The following is a 13,624-nucleotide window of genomic DNA, read 5'->3' as shown; positions in this document are numbered from 1 at the left end:
ATCCCTGGATCAAATTTCTCTCTTCTTTATTAATTGTCCATGCGGGTGCTAAATTTTAATTCCCAAAGTACAGGTTTGATCACATCACTGCTCTTTTCAAAAAGCTCTCATGGCTCCCTTATTGCCTCTGTGATCAAAGATAAACCCCTCTCTTTGGAATTTAATGAGGTTTCTGATTTGCTGGAGCTTGCCTTTCTAGGTCTTTTGCATACGGTTCACTTAAGACACTCTGTCATCCTGCCAGACTAACCTTACTGCTCCCTGCACCCAGAATTTCACTGCCCATCTCCGTGCTTCCTCACCGACATGCCTGGAATGCACTGTTTCCTCATAGCTTCCCCTTGGAACTCCCAGCATCCTTTGTAGGTCATCTCAAACAAAAGCAGTCACATAAGGCTTTTCTTGATTCTCCCTCCAAAGTTACTTTGATTTGATCTAGTATATGTTGTCTATCTACATGTATATGTAAATAAAATGGAAGCTTTTTTGAAGGCAGGGACTGGTTCATTTCTGTTTTTGCATCCTCAGTACCTAAGTCAGTGCATTGCACATAGTGGGTATTTTTTAAATAGTTCTTGAATGAATGAATGAATGAATGAATGACTTCTTTTCTGGAGCCCCAAACTATGTTGCCCTGTGTGGGTTGAGTCCAATAGTTCCTCTTTAAAGGGCCCTACAAAGGTGTGAGCTTTTCTGTAATGACTTTGCAGGATTTGTTGGCTATGCCTTCCTCTCTCTGAGTGACAAATCAGAAAGACTTGTTCTGTCCAAAGATGTATAGTCTTCCCTGGAGCATCGGAGAGGTGGGAAGAACCAGCCTTGGCAGTCACAAGGCTCCTCTTGAAGAGCCAAGGTGAATCAGAACTGCCCAATATTGAGTTAGGTCCATCTGGACATCTCCATAGCATTCATGGGATCAGAAAATAGATTTGGAGCTAGAGGAGACCTTGGAACTCGTCTAGACCGCATAAGTAAGTGACTTGACCTCGTCTAGTTGGTACAGTGGAGAGAGTGCTGGACTTGGAGTCAGGAAGACCTGAGGTCAAATCCTGCCATAGATACTTACTAATTATGTGACCCTAAATAAGTCACTTAACCTTTTTCAGCCTCAGTTTCCTCATATGCAAAATAGACATAATAGGAGCATTTATTTCACAGGTTTATTGTGATAATAAAATGGGATAATGTAAAGCACTTTGCAGAATGTAAAGGGATATGTAACTGTTCATATATTATTTTATAGATGAGGAAACTGAGGCGTCCAGAGGCTAAATGACTCATCAAAGGCCTCATAGCTAATAAGTGGCAGTGCTGAGATTCACACTCAGGTCCTGTGACTGTCCAATGCGTCACTGTCATTACACCATGTCATTAGGAGGGACATTATAATGTTTTAGGGAGAACTTTGATAAGCGATAGTGAATGCAGGCAATTCCTGTGAAACCTTGGAGTTACCTCCCTGGCTCTCACTTTCCTCATCCATAGACTGACAGGCTTGGACTATGTGACCTCTGAGGTCCCTTCTAGCTTTAGAGCTGTGATCCAATGATGCTATGGAAAGATCAGGTAAAATGATATATGTTGAATAATATAGTAAAGAAAATTGCTAAGTAATAATACTAACTACCTCTTAGCATTCTTGTGAAGACCTTCAATGCTAGATCAGTGTTAGGTATTATTATTAGCTGTTGCTAAAGAGCCAGCTTGGAATAGTCTAAATAACTCTGCATTTGGAGTCAGAGGACCAACTTGGTCATTGTTGGCCATGCAAATTGCCCAGCCGTACTGAGCCTTAGACTTCTCATCAGTCAAATAAAAGAGTCAGATTAGATTACCTCTGAGGCCTTTCCAGCTCCAAATCTGCACAAACCAACTGGAAGCTGTCTAGTTCTCAGCCCATTAAGCATGTCATAGGATTGTCTCATCAAGGTAGCTTCTTAACTCTTTTTAATGATACAATAAATCTTCCAAAAGTAACTTTTTCCCAATATAATTATGGGGAATATCAACTTTCGTTGCTTCACTCAATCTTCTGGAGATCTCATTACACTCTTAATGAGCAACCCTACTTCTCAGCAGTCACAAGCAGGTAGCCGGGATTGAGAGTTTCCAACTGCTGGGGAAAATGCAACTTTTTTTGAAAAAATGAATGCTTCTGTCAGGACTTCCAGGACTCTTTGGAATCATAAAGAAGATATTTATCTCTTTTTTCCTTTAGTTTAATTGTACTCTATCCCATTCTGCAATCCTGAATTGAACCCACTTTGTAAAAGGAAACGTCAAGTGAATGGGCAATTTGTGCCTTTATAATGAGAATGTGCCAAAGCCAATATCTGGGAATGCCCGGCTCATTAACACAGTTTCTTTTCTAGCTCTCTAGCAGGCTGCTTAAAGTGCCACACCCACCATCTTTCCTCTGTGTTAGTTCTCAGCATTCTCCCCTGAAGAAGCTACCTTGTCTCCAAATAACTCTACCTTCATTTTGTTCAAATGTTTCTTTATACTCATAAGTCTGAGACTGGCCTTCACACTGCTTTAGCTGACACCTCAGAAGACATAGTGCGAACCCATTGGATATGTGTACTCTGTTGTCTTTGTTTCTAGCTTTGCTCTTCCTCTCTGAATGCTTTGCTACCTTTCCCAGTTCAATGGAAATATCAGAAAAGCAGAATAATGGAGGAATTGCTGCATCTGCAGTCTAAATTCCACTGATCAATTTCACTTGGAAGCCCAGTTGGAGAACAGGGAATGTTGGGAGGCTCAAGAGACAGAGTAATAGGTAGGAGTTCAGATGCCAGGATTTCAGTCCCTGCTTTCCTAAGACGTTGCCTCCTTTGGGACACGAGACGACCTGCTTCACTTCTCCATGACCTACTTTCTCCACGCCAAAATAAAGGCTTGACCCACCCACCGAGCACCCACATCCATGACAGAGGTTGTGAAGATTATTCAGATAATGATGCAAGTCAGATGATTTGCACTCCCCTGGGGAAGGATGATTGGAAATAAAACTACTTTGCAGTCATTATCCAGGTTGATCTTCCAGACCTAATGCTTCTTCTTTCTGCTACTGTCCATTGCTTCATTCCAGTGCTTAGTTTCCTTTCCCTTCCTCCTCACAAATGGACAGGATAAATAACAAAAGAGATCTCTCATTAACACATCACCAAAACTCTGGTCAAAGAGTTGGTGGGAAATTGATACCTTTATTCCATTTCTTCATTATCCATATCAATGTCACAAATATCAATTGATTGTCCAATAATTCCACCTCTGTTTTAATTATAACAAACAAGGGGCACAACCATACTAAGAAAAAGATCAGAGGTACTGACGTGTGTGTGCATAGGTTCAAGTTGGAAGTCCAAGAGAAGAGGAAGGAAAAAAGAGAAGGAATAATGGAAAGAAGATGAGTAAAACAGAGAGAAGAAAGGTGTTGCTTCTTCTTCTGTTGACTTATTTCTGATGTTTCCAGAGACCTACAAGAGAAAGAAGAAATGAAGAAACACATGGTGCTAAAATTGGCCCTCTAGTTCGTAGATTTCATTTTCGTTTTCTTTTGGGAGTGAAAGGGTCAACATTATCGTAATCAATGTTGTTTCCACACTAGAGCCAAAAGAAAGGATTGTGATGATCATAATTGAGGGGTCTTAGTCAAGCAGTGCCTGGAAGTCACTCAGTGTTCCATGGAGACTCCTGAGTAACCAAGCATCATACTTTGTCTCCAGTACATAGGGCCATATCGTTGGACTTGGAGGGGACCTTAGAAAGGTCATCTAGTCCAATCCCTTTATTTTACTTATCAGAAAATGGAGGCCCAGAGAAGCCCAAGGTTCCACAATTAAATGTTGGAATCAGGATTTGAACTTGAGTTCTTTGACTCCAACTCTTGAATGCTTTCTACTGCACTGCGCTAGAAATTATGAACAATTGGTATTCAGCAAATTAAACATTTTGAAAGTAAATTACCCTGGAAGGGCAAACCCAATGCCAAATGTTTTCAGGTAGCAGATAAGTGGCTGCCATCTTAAATGGACAAGCTTAACCAATGTGATAAGAATAATTCACCTTTCCTGAGGTTCTCCAAGAGCTTTCCTTGCCAGAAGCCCTCAAAGAGCTTCCATTCTGTTGAATCATCAAATTGGTTAAGTGATCAGACACCAACTTTCTGGGGCCGCCATCCCAATCCGCCATCTTATCTGATGACACTTTCTGCCCAGCCACAAGGCCTGACCTGGGCCACTTGGTTAGAGCAGAATTCATGCCCTTCCTGGTCCAGAACAAAAGCCACATACTCTGCCTGCCTCACTAATCCCACAATCCCACCCTGATCTTGGTTACTGAGGGGGACCCAAAGAGAGGAAAGGAGGAGACAGGAAAAATATGGCTCTTTCTGTCTTTTAACCACTCCTAATGTCTTCTCTTATTCTCTTGAGGTAGGTAGGTGGTATAATGGGATAAAGTGACAAACTTAGGATCAGGAAGACCTGAGTTCAAATCCTGACTCAGATACTAGTTGTATGATTCTATTCAAATTATTTAACCTCTTAGCCTCAGTTTTCTCATCTGTAAAATGAAAGAGTTAAACTAGATGGCCTCTAAAGTCTCTTTCAGTGCTGACTCTGATCCTAATTAGGGGAGAGGGCATAGAGGGGAGGTTTCTGTTGCAGAGAGTCCATTTTGAAAATGGGCCAGCTGTACTTCTGACTCTGTGGACTTCAGTATGATGCCCCTGCCCAGATACTTTAATCTCCCTGGCCCCTCTCCCATCCACATACACCCATAAGGCCTGGCACACAGTAAGCATTTAATAAATGCTTGTTGCCCCCTTACCTGTCTGCCAGATGAAAATCCCCAGTGGTCCTTAGGGTTCAGTGGGAAGCAAGACTGTAATACATCTCCCTACCTCATTTGATCCTTGTGATTATGCTTGAAGTAGATTCTGCTGTCCCTGTTTTATGGAAACTGAGTCCAAGAACAATTAGGAGCTTTGTCCAGGGACCCATACCTAGTAAGTACTTATACATCACCTGACTTCAGCTCCTCAGTGGAGGGAAGTAGGAGCCAAAAGGTTTTCCTCTTTGTAAACTGTTTCCTTACCATCCTTATCTCCTGAGGTTCTTAGGATTGGATGCTACAGTTTGTTCCAGAGGAAGGTAGTTCCTCAGTTATATACACTGAACCCCAAATATAAGACTTTCTTATGGGAGCTATTGACAGCATCTTAAGGAAGCAAGGTTGATTGGCATAAAGTGTTCTAATTACTCCAATCTAAGCCAAGGGGCAGCGACCACATGCGGGAGGAAAGCATTGTAGACTTAACACTAATGGCCCCAGTCCCATGCATAACATTTTCTGAGAGGAGCATTTGCTCCTGGGACAGGGAGCAGGAGACACAAGATGAATTTTAGTTCTCACTTAACTGCTGACCCACTTTGAGGAGCTTTGAATTAGACACAATTCATCAAGCAGATACTTCATACAATCTAGTGTAAGCCAATGCAACTAATATTCACTCAAGGCACACAGCCAGGTGCTGAGGATACAAGATAAAATGAAGCAAACAGCCCTTGCCCTTGAGGACCTTATATCCAAAGGGAAATGTATTTAGTGGTTAGAGGATAAGCAGTGGAATTCGGAAGACCTGGGTTCAAATCTTGTTGCTGAGTAATTAACCATATGACCATGGGCAAATCATGCAATCACACCAGGAAATTCTAATACTCTGTTTGAGATGAGCTAGAGTGTTAGAAAGTAGAGATGTCATCTCTTTGCATTCACATCCCCAATTAGAGGCACTTAATAAACACTAATTGATTGACAATAATAATAGCTAACATTCATATAGCTATTTGAAGTTTGCAAAGTATTTTGTGAATGTTATGTTTAGTCCTCAAGACAGCCTTGTGAGATAGGTGCTATTATCAGCAGTTAAGTGACTTGCCCAGGGTCACATAACTCATAAGTATCTAAGGTAGGATTTGAACTCAGGTCTTTCTGATCCTGAATTTGGAAGTCTATCCACTATACCACCTAGCTTCCTCAAGAGAACAAGGGAAGGCACTGTAGTAATTGAGAGGAAGAGAAAAGGCAGCATGATCCCTCTCCTCCATCCTCTATACCAGCCAGCTGCCTAAGTAACTGGTTGCATTACCAGTCTACATCCTGGCAATTCCCTGCATTATTAAAATCAAAGATCCAATTCATCATGACCCGTTAAATGAAAAATTGGTCACCTTGCTTCCACATCTTAACTGTCTTAAGTAGAAGGTTAGGCTCAAACAAAGAGCTTTGTGGTCCTCAGCCAATAGTCAGCTAGATGGTGCAGTGGATACAGCACCATGCTTGGAGTCAGGAAGACCTGAGTTCAAATCCAGCTTCAGACACTTACAAACTGTATGACCTAGAGCAAGACATTTAACATCTGTCTGTCTCAGTTTCCTCAACTGTAAAATGGGAGTAGTAAGGTTGTTGTGAGGATCAAATGAGACAATATTCATAAAGCTCTTTGTACAGTGCCTAGCACATAGTAGGTGCTTATGCTCTTCTTTCCATTTAGAAAGAGGTCAGTGCTTGGGATTAAGGTCCTTCTCTGGAAGGACCTTTAGAGGATATCTAGCTCAACTTCATTTTGACAAGTACAGAAACTGAGTCCCAGTAAGAAGTAATTTTTCAGAGTTCATAGACATAGTAAATGGCAGAGGTGAGATTTGAACCCAGGTCTTTAGAGTCCAAATTCAGCCAGCTCCCTTTCCCCTGTACCATTATAAATCTATTTAAGAGATTTTCCTATTTATTGTGACTTGGTTAATCTGCATGAGTAGATGGGGATTTTTTCCATCTATGCTAAATACATTAAATGACTCCTTTTTCCTTCCTGATTTTCTCTCTCTCTGTGTCCCCCTCCCACTCCCTGTTTTCCTTCTCCTCTTGTCTCTTTATCTCTTTGTCTCTGTCTCTTTCAGCTTCTGGGTGGGGGGAAGGTGGCATTGACACTTTTTCTTTTTCTTTTTTTTTCAGATCCAGAAGAATAACAGCACACACACACACAAACACAAAGAGCCTGCAAATTTCTTTCATCATTTTAGCTGAGCTTCTTCCTCCTTCTCCCTTTTCTTCTGCAAAGACCAGTTTCTGTGGGGAGGCTTACAAGTTTCCAAAAACAACTCCCCCAACTTGGCTGCCTCTCCCACCTCCCCCCCACCTCTACCTTCTTTCATGGGCTACTGCACAGGAGATGACTCTTTGGGGCTTGGTTTGAAGTTTTACATTGGGGAAAGGGGGCTTTCTACTGAAAAACCAACTTGAGATTTACACAAACATACAAATCTGTATGAGAGGCCTGCCTCAGACCCACTGTTAACGTCCTGGCTCCTAAGGCACTTGTCAGACAGGATGGAGATGGAGAATGGAGACTTGGGGAGAAAGGCTTGGAAACCTACCCCAGCACCGCCATCACCAGTGTTCCCATTTGGAAATATGGTTTTTCCCTTTTTTTCCTTTTTTTTGGCTGCTGATGTTGGAGACAGATGTTGGTTTTGACTGAAGTTCAAAGGCTTTTCTTTACTTCTTCTAATCTCCTCACTGGCTGGGTTTTTGCTGGATCTGGAGATATCCTCTGTCCTCTTCTCACTTTAGGACGTACTAAACTACAGCTATGGGCTTCTTCTCCATTTTCTCTGATGTGATGGATTTGTAAATGGATATTTATCCTACAGGAACATTTTATTCAAACCTCATCTGACTTTTCTTTGTGCATTTATTAAAGTAAACCTAAAGAAAGGTGCCTATTTTCCCTGCCATAGGATAAGATACTGTGAGGAGTATCCCTATAGATGTGGGCTGATGAGGGGGGACCAGAACGTTTCCTCTATGAAGTCTTCCATCACTAGGGCTTTGTGTCTAATGAGTTTCCACTGTGGGCTACCCATGGCTGCCCTCTTGTCTCCTTCTCTGGTAAATGCCAAGAGATGAGGAGTGGGGAATCATACCAGTTAATCCTTTTTTCATCTCAATGGGATTTATTTTTTCTTGGCCAGATAGAAGCTTATTGATAGAGTTGATAAAAGAAAAAAGACAGGTTCAGGCAAAGCCTGAAGAGAGAATGAAAAGCATTGAATCTGACTTCTAGAAGAGAATGAGGGACAGCCAAGGGGCAGCTGCTCAATGTGCTTCAGTGGCTCCTCACAATGTCAGGAGAAAGGAAGGAAGCCTTCCAAACCTCTGGGTGCCCCCAATGTCTCCATGGTGAACTTCCAGGAGGAGACAGATGCATTGCACAGGCATCGATGGGTTTCAATCTGTACTGATGGCAGTAATACTCTCATTGATAAGAGAACCAATCCACACTCTTGTTTTCCAGTAGAGCCTGATTGCCCAGTTAATAAATCAAAAAGCACCTACTATGGGGCCAGACACTCTATCAGGCCTTAGTTCTACAAAGAAAAAAAAAGCAGTTTCTGACCTTGAGGAGTTTACACTCTAATGAAGGAGACGGTATGTATATATACAGAACAGAATGACACAGTGGTGGTTAGTTGGGTGCTGTGATGTTGAGGTTTCTCTTATGTAAATCTCAAAGTCTAGTTTAGGGGCTCATGATGGCCTTTGGCCACAAGGAGAATTCCCTCCAAATCAATGGGATTAAAGATAATCTTCTTCTTCCCATGATAGACTGAACTTTACAATTAAAAGGACAAAATGGCTGTTTCCATATGGTATCAAAATAATAAACCTTCCCTCTGAAAAGAGTTACACAAGATTCTTTATTTACTGATTGACTAGTGGGAAGGATGTGTGAAGGTGGTCTACAAGACTATTTGCTCTATTCAATTTGTTCTATTCACATGCAGAAAAATATGAGACTCTGTTATGTAGACAGAAGGCATATACTTATTACTATTTGACTCAATTCATCAAGCACTTAGTAAGCACCTGTTATGTGTCAGGTGCTGGGACACACCAATGGGAGCTACAGAGATGAAAAGAAACAAGTCCCTGCCCTCTATGAGCTTTCTATCTATTTATATTCATAATTAAGTTTAATTTGGGTGATTCCATTGCTATGTTTAAATAGCTCTATCTGCTTTTGGGGCAATCCATGTGTTCCTAGTAGAGGCCATGGTCATTGTATATCTTTGGAAGTTGTCTGTCTCTGTGAGTTCCTAGAAGTGAGCCCAACCTAGTGTGTGTCAACCTTTGGTCTCATGAAGTGCAATGGTGGCCTTGTTCCTTTCCATATCCTTGCACAGAGAGCCTTTCAAACCAACCAGCATCAACTCTCCTGGGCTCTTATTTTTAAAAGCAAGCATCTGTTATTTGTGAAACAATATTTGAGAAAACTGTAGGAAATATAGCCATTTGCCCCCTAGATTATCAATCACCCTACCAGGAGTAAGAAAGGTGATGATGCTTTTCAGCTATTTTAGTCATGCAGTGTTTCCGTTTGGGAAAATGAATGTGAAAGGATATCTAGCCTGCTGCTTGGACTAGGAATCTCCCAAGGACATCAATGAGAAAATATGAAAAAAGTTAGTATGACCTTTGTATGTATGTATGTCTTTTACATGTACTTTAGTGGGACTCTGCTAAAGATGGATTTTTAAAAATCCTACTTCATTGCCTGATATATATATAGATATGTATATATATATATATATATATATATATATATATATATATATATATATATATATATAATATGTATCAGAGATAATAGGGTCCATGTATTAAAAACTGGAAAGTATCTCAGAGGTCATCTTGGTCAACCCTCTCATTTAACACAACAGGAAACCAAGGACCAGAGAAACAAAGTGATTTCTCTCGGGTCACACACTAGTGAGTAGAACAGCTAGAATTTGAACCTAGGACTTCCACCTGCAAATGTGACCCTTTTTCTGTGACTTCATGTTGCCTCTCACTTTTATACCCAAACAGATTTTTTTTGGTCTTGAGTTGGGATTTCTTCAGTATATAGAATTCCCATTATGGAAACTCCCTCTGCTGATACAAATCAGCAATATCTTCTAGTCTTAAAGAGATGCCAAAGGCTTTGAGAGCTTATGGGACTTGCCTTGGGTCATACAACTGGTGGGTGTCAGGAGTAGGCCTTGAACCCAGATCTTTCTTTTGCCAAGGTCAGCCTTTTATCCATTATACCATGCTGCCTCATCTGCTGTCCAGAGCTACTAGAACTGAAAGAGTATTTTAGAAAGATCAAATTGATTAGGTTTAGTGTTAACTTAAAAAGAAGACAAGCTCACGGAATCTCTTGTATTTTATTACCACTTTGAGGACTATAGTTTTAAGATCAGAAGGGATCTTAGAGATCATCTAGTGAAATCCATCTATTTTACAGTTAGGGTAGCTGAGGCCCATAAAGGTGAGGTGATTTAGGAAGTAAATTGCAAAGCCAGCCCTTGAACCCAGCTCATCTGAGTCCAAATCTAGCATACTTTCCACTCTGCCATCTTAGGCTTAGCCTGAAATCCAGGAGATTCAATCAAAGAGTGCTGAATTGTAGCAACCAGTGGGACATGGATTTTGTGTCCTATGTTATTATGACCAGCTGTCACTGCTAGAATTGAATGAGATGGCTTGGAAATCCAAATTTAGGTTTGGTACTAGTTTCTAGCCCTTTGTGACCTAGGGACTATGGTCTCCCTAAAAACTTGTTGACAAATGAAAACCTCACTTGCTAAGGTTTGGTCTATCTGCCCCTTGTTCACTCCTCTGACTGACTGATTTTGTGACTAGACTGGTTGCTTTTGTATCAGCTGTAGTAGCCTCAGCAAAATCTTTAATTCAATTCAACAAACATTGATGAAGCACCTACTATGTATATTCAGCTCCTTATATACACCAGCCCTCTTGATTTATGAGAACCACTCATCTGTGGCTTCAAGCAAAAGGAACTTTAGAACCTGTTAAATGCAAATGGAATTTCTTGCCATGCTCCATTTAATTCATTTTTTAAAATATTCAAAAGACCTGGCAAGATCCTTCTAAAGATCTGCTATGTTTAAATAAGATCATGTCAGCATGTTAATATTCTTTAAGCTCCTTTACAGTGAGGACTCTTCCATTTGTGTTTTTTTTTTGGTCCCCTCATCCAGTGCTGACCACACAGTAGGTGCCTATTCTATGCTTGTTGGATTGAATTGAATGTCAAAGAAAAAAATCCAGTGAATCTGTCCATTTGGTTTTTTTCTGATATTTTCTTCCAAACCAATATTTTAAAGAGTGTATGAAAGTAAAATAAAATGAAAACTATCAGGAGCTAATAAAATGAGGAAAGAAAGAAGGAACAGGACAGAAGACTGACCTTGATCTCCGAATACTGGAGAATGTAGGTGGTCTTTTAGCACACTCTCTTCTATGGATTATATTTCTTTCTCTGTAATAAAAACAACTTTTTAAAAAAAGCTCTGCTTATCATTAAATTTTTCAAAGGCCCTTGACCCATAAAACTGAGCTGCTTTAATAGGGAAGCTGTAGAGCTATGCCTGTGGATACAGAAGAGAATGTGTTGAGGTTGGAAATCCATGAGAGTGGCCTTTTATCCACAATTTGATTCAATTCAACAAACATGTATCATATGCTTACCATACCAAATGCTTTGCTAGATCCTAGGGATCAAGGGCCTTGACCTCAAGAGGCTTCCATTCTATTGTAGGGACTTATCATCTTCACAAATAAGCATGCAAAATTCATACAGAAGAAATATATAGTAATAACTGGAAGGAAAAAGTTCAACTACGTGGGTGGTACTGGAGGCCTTTGCCTTTCTAAAAGGCAGAGCTAATACTTTTAAATTGAGATCCTCTACCACTGGTCCATTCATGTACTAAAAGATTAGATCCATTTGGTATAACCAAGCACTGAGAATAAAAATGCAGGTCACTGCGCTGCTCAAGAAACCTCATTATCTACCTAATACCTTCAGTATGAAACAAAACTCTACTCTTTGCTATTTCAAATCCTTTAATATCTGGCTCAGACCTAATTTTCCCGTCTGGTTTCACATCATGCACCCACCTGCACACTTTTATTTAGTAGTCTACTACAATTTTCTCTTAACCTTTTCTTTGGCTTTGCATGACCTCTCTGAATTGCTTTGTATCTTGTTTCAGCCAGGGAAGGTAAACTCCTTTCAGTCTTCAAGTCTTTGTATCTCTGCTTCCCAGCAGTGAAAGCTTGATAAGCGTTTGTTAAATTGAATTAATGCCTAAAGATCATTAGATTACCCAGAGACTTACTTTAATGAAAAATTGTAATCATCGAAGTCAACATTTCTGATAAACTTCTCTGAGAACTCGGAGGCTCCTTACTACCCAGGCCAGAGTTTAGCTTCCATACTGCTATGACCGACAGTAACCCTTTAGGACAACCTAGCTGACATTCCTGTGTTAAGGAAGACATTTTCTGCAATATCACAAATCTGCCAAAAAAAGGAACCTGGGGACCAGAAAGGTAAGTCAGAATGAGAATGAGAATCGGGCTTCCAAGTACCATTTTCGTGAATTTCCAAGAACCTGAGGAAGGGTTGTTTGTCTGTATGGAGAGAGGAAAGACTGCTGAATTAATACTGAGTTCTTTGAATAAAAGAGTGAGGTTCTCCAAAGAGAAAAGGGAAATAAAGTAATGAGTGGGATTGTCACAGATCCTCTCTTTACCCCTAGACAAAGGCAAATAGGCACTTTTTCTTCTTTAGGATGGGGAAGGGTAGGAGAGGAGGAGTCTCCTTGGGTTCCTCTGTATCCTCTCACCTTCCCACTGATGAAGTGGTGATTTGCTTTCATAAACATTGGCAAAGATGAATAAATGAATGAAGATGGATAGAATATCATTCTGGCTCCCATTCCCAAATAAAAACAAATGAGAATATCGGTCAGAGTGCAACTCTGTGAAATTCATCATGGAATCGTGGCTGGAAGACACCTTAGTCCAATGTTTTCATTTTACAAGTGAGGAAACTGAGGCCCAAAGACAGGAAGAGACTTGGTCGAGGTCACAAAGGTAGGAGGAGGCAGAGACAGGATTTGAACCTGGGTTCTCTGATTCCAAATCCAGTGTTCTTTGGACTTTGATCAAGCAGATATCTTTGTCAAAATATATTTGAGGTAAGCCAGAAGCAGTAGCTAAATGGTAATTCAATTCAGCAGGCATAGAATGTGTGTCTGTTGTGTCCCTGCTTTGCCTGGGGATACAAGGACAAACACAAAGCAGTCCCAGTCCTCAAGAAGTTTACCTTCTACTGGGTCTAGTCGATTTACATTTGGGCTGATTTAGTCATCTCAGGGCAGACCTAATTAATAGTCTATCCTCTCCACAATCTTTATGAGCTGATTCTCAAAAATAAGACATTTAAAGCACAGTTACACAGCTTTTTAAAAGATTTCCCTCTAAGAAAGCACACCTTTGTATATCATTTTCTTTCCCTTATTATTCACGTTAGAGTAGGAAAGTGTATTGTTCCTCATAGCGCATTTGAGTGATTGAAGGCATGTGTGCGCACGCGCGCATATGTGCTTGTGGGTGCATGTGTGCACAGTCATAAAGCCCCTGCCCCAGCAGAAATGCTTAAACACATGTATGTTGTAGATATGTGGCCATAGTATTGTCC

The 13,624-nt window shown here is 40.6% G+C and overlaps 1 protein-coding gene across 6 annotated transcripts in view; it reads left to right on the top strand.

Moving 5' to 3' along the window:
- PDE1C (phosphodiesterase 1C) overlaps positions 1-13,624 on the top strand; it is a 443,465-nt gene that overhangs the window by 409,949 nt on the left and 19,892 nt on the right. The window contains exon 18 of one of the 6 annotated variants that reach the window (XM_020968961.2): positions 7,021-8,748. The exons of the other annotated variants lie outside the window; for them this stretch is intronic. Coding sequence (XP_020824620.1) covers positions 7,021-7,034 — 14 coding nt within the window. The 3' untranslated portion in view covers positions 7,035-8,748. Of the gene's footprint in view, positions 1-7,020; positions 8,749-13,624 lie in introns of those variants that run through there. 6 annotated transcript variants of the gene reach the window in all.

Source organism: Phascolarctos cinereus, unplaced genomic scaffold, assembly GCF_003287225.1.
Source record: "Phascolarctos cinereus isolate Bilbo 61053 unplaced genomic scaffold, phaCin_HiC Scaffold_4;HRSCAF=312, whole genome shotgun sequence".
NCBI lineage: Eukaryota > Metazoa > Chordata > Mammalia > Diprotodontia > Phascolarctidae > Phascolarctos > Phascolarctos cinereus.
The sequence above is the reverse complement of the archived record's forward strand: the minus strand, read 5'-3'. Positions and strand labels throughout refer to the sequence as shown.